This window comes from Propithecus coquereli, unplaced genomic scaffold (assembly GCF_000956105.1).
Source record: "Propithecus coquereli isolate 6110/MARCELLA unplaced genomic scaffold, Pcoq_1.0 Scaffold122, whole genome shotgun sequence".
Taxonomy (NCBI): domain Eukaryota; kingdom Metazoa; phylum Chordata; class Mammalia; order Primates; family Indriidae; genus Propithecus; species Propithecus coquereli.
This window is the reverse complement of record NW_012136303.1, coordinates 632,432-634,548: the sequence shown is the minus strand read 5'-3', so window position 1 is coordinate 634,548 and position 2,117 is coordinate 632,432. Positions and strand designations below refer to the sequence as shown.

Genomic DNA, 2,117 nt, shown 5'->3' with positions numbered 1-2,117 from the left:
GAGCCCAGGAGTTTGAGGTTGCTGTGAGCTAGGATGACGCCATGGCACTCTAGCCTGGGCAACACAGTGAGACTCTGTCTCAAAAAAAAAAAAGATAATATATGCAAAGCACTCAACACCATGCTTTAGCAACCGAACAGGTGTTCAATAAATGTTCATTCATCACTTAAAAACAAACAAACAAAAAACCCCAGAGATGTCTTAGTCTATTTTCTGCTGCTATAACAGAATTACCCACAGACTGGGTAATTTATAATCAATAGAAGTTTACCTGGCTCATGGTTCTGGAGGCTAGAAAGTCCATGATTTAGGGGCCGCATATGGTGCTTTCTTACTGCATGATAACATGACAAAAGGTATCACATGGTGAGAGAGAATGTGTGAGAGAGTGAGTGTGAGCAATACAGAGAGAAAAATGGGGCTGAACTCCTGTGATCACTAACCCACTCAAATGATAACAGCATTAATCCATCCATTAGGGCAGAGCCTCCATAACCTAATCACCCCTTAAAGGTCCCACCCCTTAAATAATGTCATAATGGCAATTAAATTTCACCATGAGTTTTGGAGGAGACATTCAAACCTTAGCAAGAACCCACAGAGTGCTGAGGAAGGGGCCTCATTTAGCTCAGATGATCCAGTGGGGACTCACTAAGGATGTGGCCATATATGAGCTGAGACCAGAATGATGAGTCAGCCATGTCCACATGAAAATCCAGGGGAAGAACATTCCAGGCAGAAAAAACAGCCCACACAAAGACCTCAAGACAGAACCAAGCTTAGCACATGCCAGGGATAGACGGAAAGCTCGAGAATAGAGAAGGAAGGGGAGAGGTAGGAGATGAGGTTGGAGGGAAGCCATTGGAGGTGTTAACGATTCACAGTCCCACTTCTCCAGCAGGTGGGAGTCGTAGATCCGACCATGTGCTGGTCCATGAATCCTGGTTCACTAGGGAAGAAAAGGTTTAGCTAATAGTCTCTGGAAGGGTCTTTTTGCTCCTCAGTCTCCTGTAGCATGCCGAGATCTAGGCTAAGACAAGCGGGGAGGTCTCCCCTAACCACAGTGTGCATGTGCTGAGAGGACCTTGCAGGGCCCCCAGAACCCAGAGTGGAGCGGTTTTGGGCCTTGGCATATGGCAGATCTGCTTATAATCCTGCCTGAATTTCTTAATGTGTCAAATGGGAATGATGGTTCTTGGGCCAGTGAAGAGACAGATGGGCATGTAAGATGCTTATCTCGATGCCTGGCACACAGTAAGCACTCATCACATGTCAGCCACTCTTGTGTAGGGGACAGGAAAGAGCACAAGCAGGGATGTGGGGAGTGGCCAACCAGCTCATGGGGGGAACTGCTGGGTCCTCTGTGTCACTCTGGCCTTCTCTCCCCAGGGTCACTTCCCTCTAAGGGCTATAAACATCATGCAGAAGAAGCCTTCCTGGAGGACAGAGCACGAGATCCAGGCCCTCTGTAACATCTTGCAGGTTCTAGATAGCTACCGGAACCACACGGAGCCAATGCAGCTGCTCCTGGCCAAAGTCATGCGCTTTGAACGGTCAGTGGGGCACAGTCCTTGACACCTGGGCTAGGGCTGGGCTGGGCAGGAAGAGCCCAGCTGAGAAGGCCTAGCAGGTCCCACTCCTCTGTAGAGTATCGGCCTGGGAGAATCTGCTGTTGGTTCACCTTAGAGCTCATCTTAGGTTGCAGTGCTGTTTATCTCACTCACTCATCGAGAGTATTCATGGAATTATGGAGGAGGAGGATCTAGTGGGAACCTCAGAAAGGATCTGGTCCAATTCCTTCATTTTCCAGGTGAGGAAACTGAGGCTCAGAGAAGGGAAATGGCTTAATCTAGGTCACCCAGATAATAAGGGGCAAAGCTGAGACTCAAATCCAGGCTCTAAAAGCCAGAATGGATCTCAGGTGATTGTACTATATCTAGGTAGGTACTAGAACAGGGTCTGTGAATTTAAATGAGAAAAAAATATATATCTCTCTATTTTCATTAACCTCTAGCTGAAATGGACTATTTCCTTCAATCATGAATGTGGGCAACAAAACACTGGAATATTAGCCATCCTTATGACTTTTTCACTGGAAGAAATCACAGATATTTTTA

General features: G+C 47.0%; 1 protein-coding gene across 2 annotated transcripts in view; it reads left to right on the top strand.

Moving 5' to 3' along the window:
• The window catches only part of CNBD2 (cyclic nucleotide binding domain containing 2), a 49,317-nt gene that overhangs the window by 17,172 nt on the left and 30,028 nt on the right, over positions 1-2,117 (top strand). For both annotated transcript variants that reach the window (XM_012637670.1, XM_012637669.1), the window contains exon 4: positions 1,390-1,553. In XM_012637670.1, the coding sequence (XP_012493124.1) occupies positions 1,390-1,553 (164 nt within the window). The remainder of the gene's footprint in view (positions 1-1,389; positions 1,554-2,117) is intronic.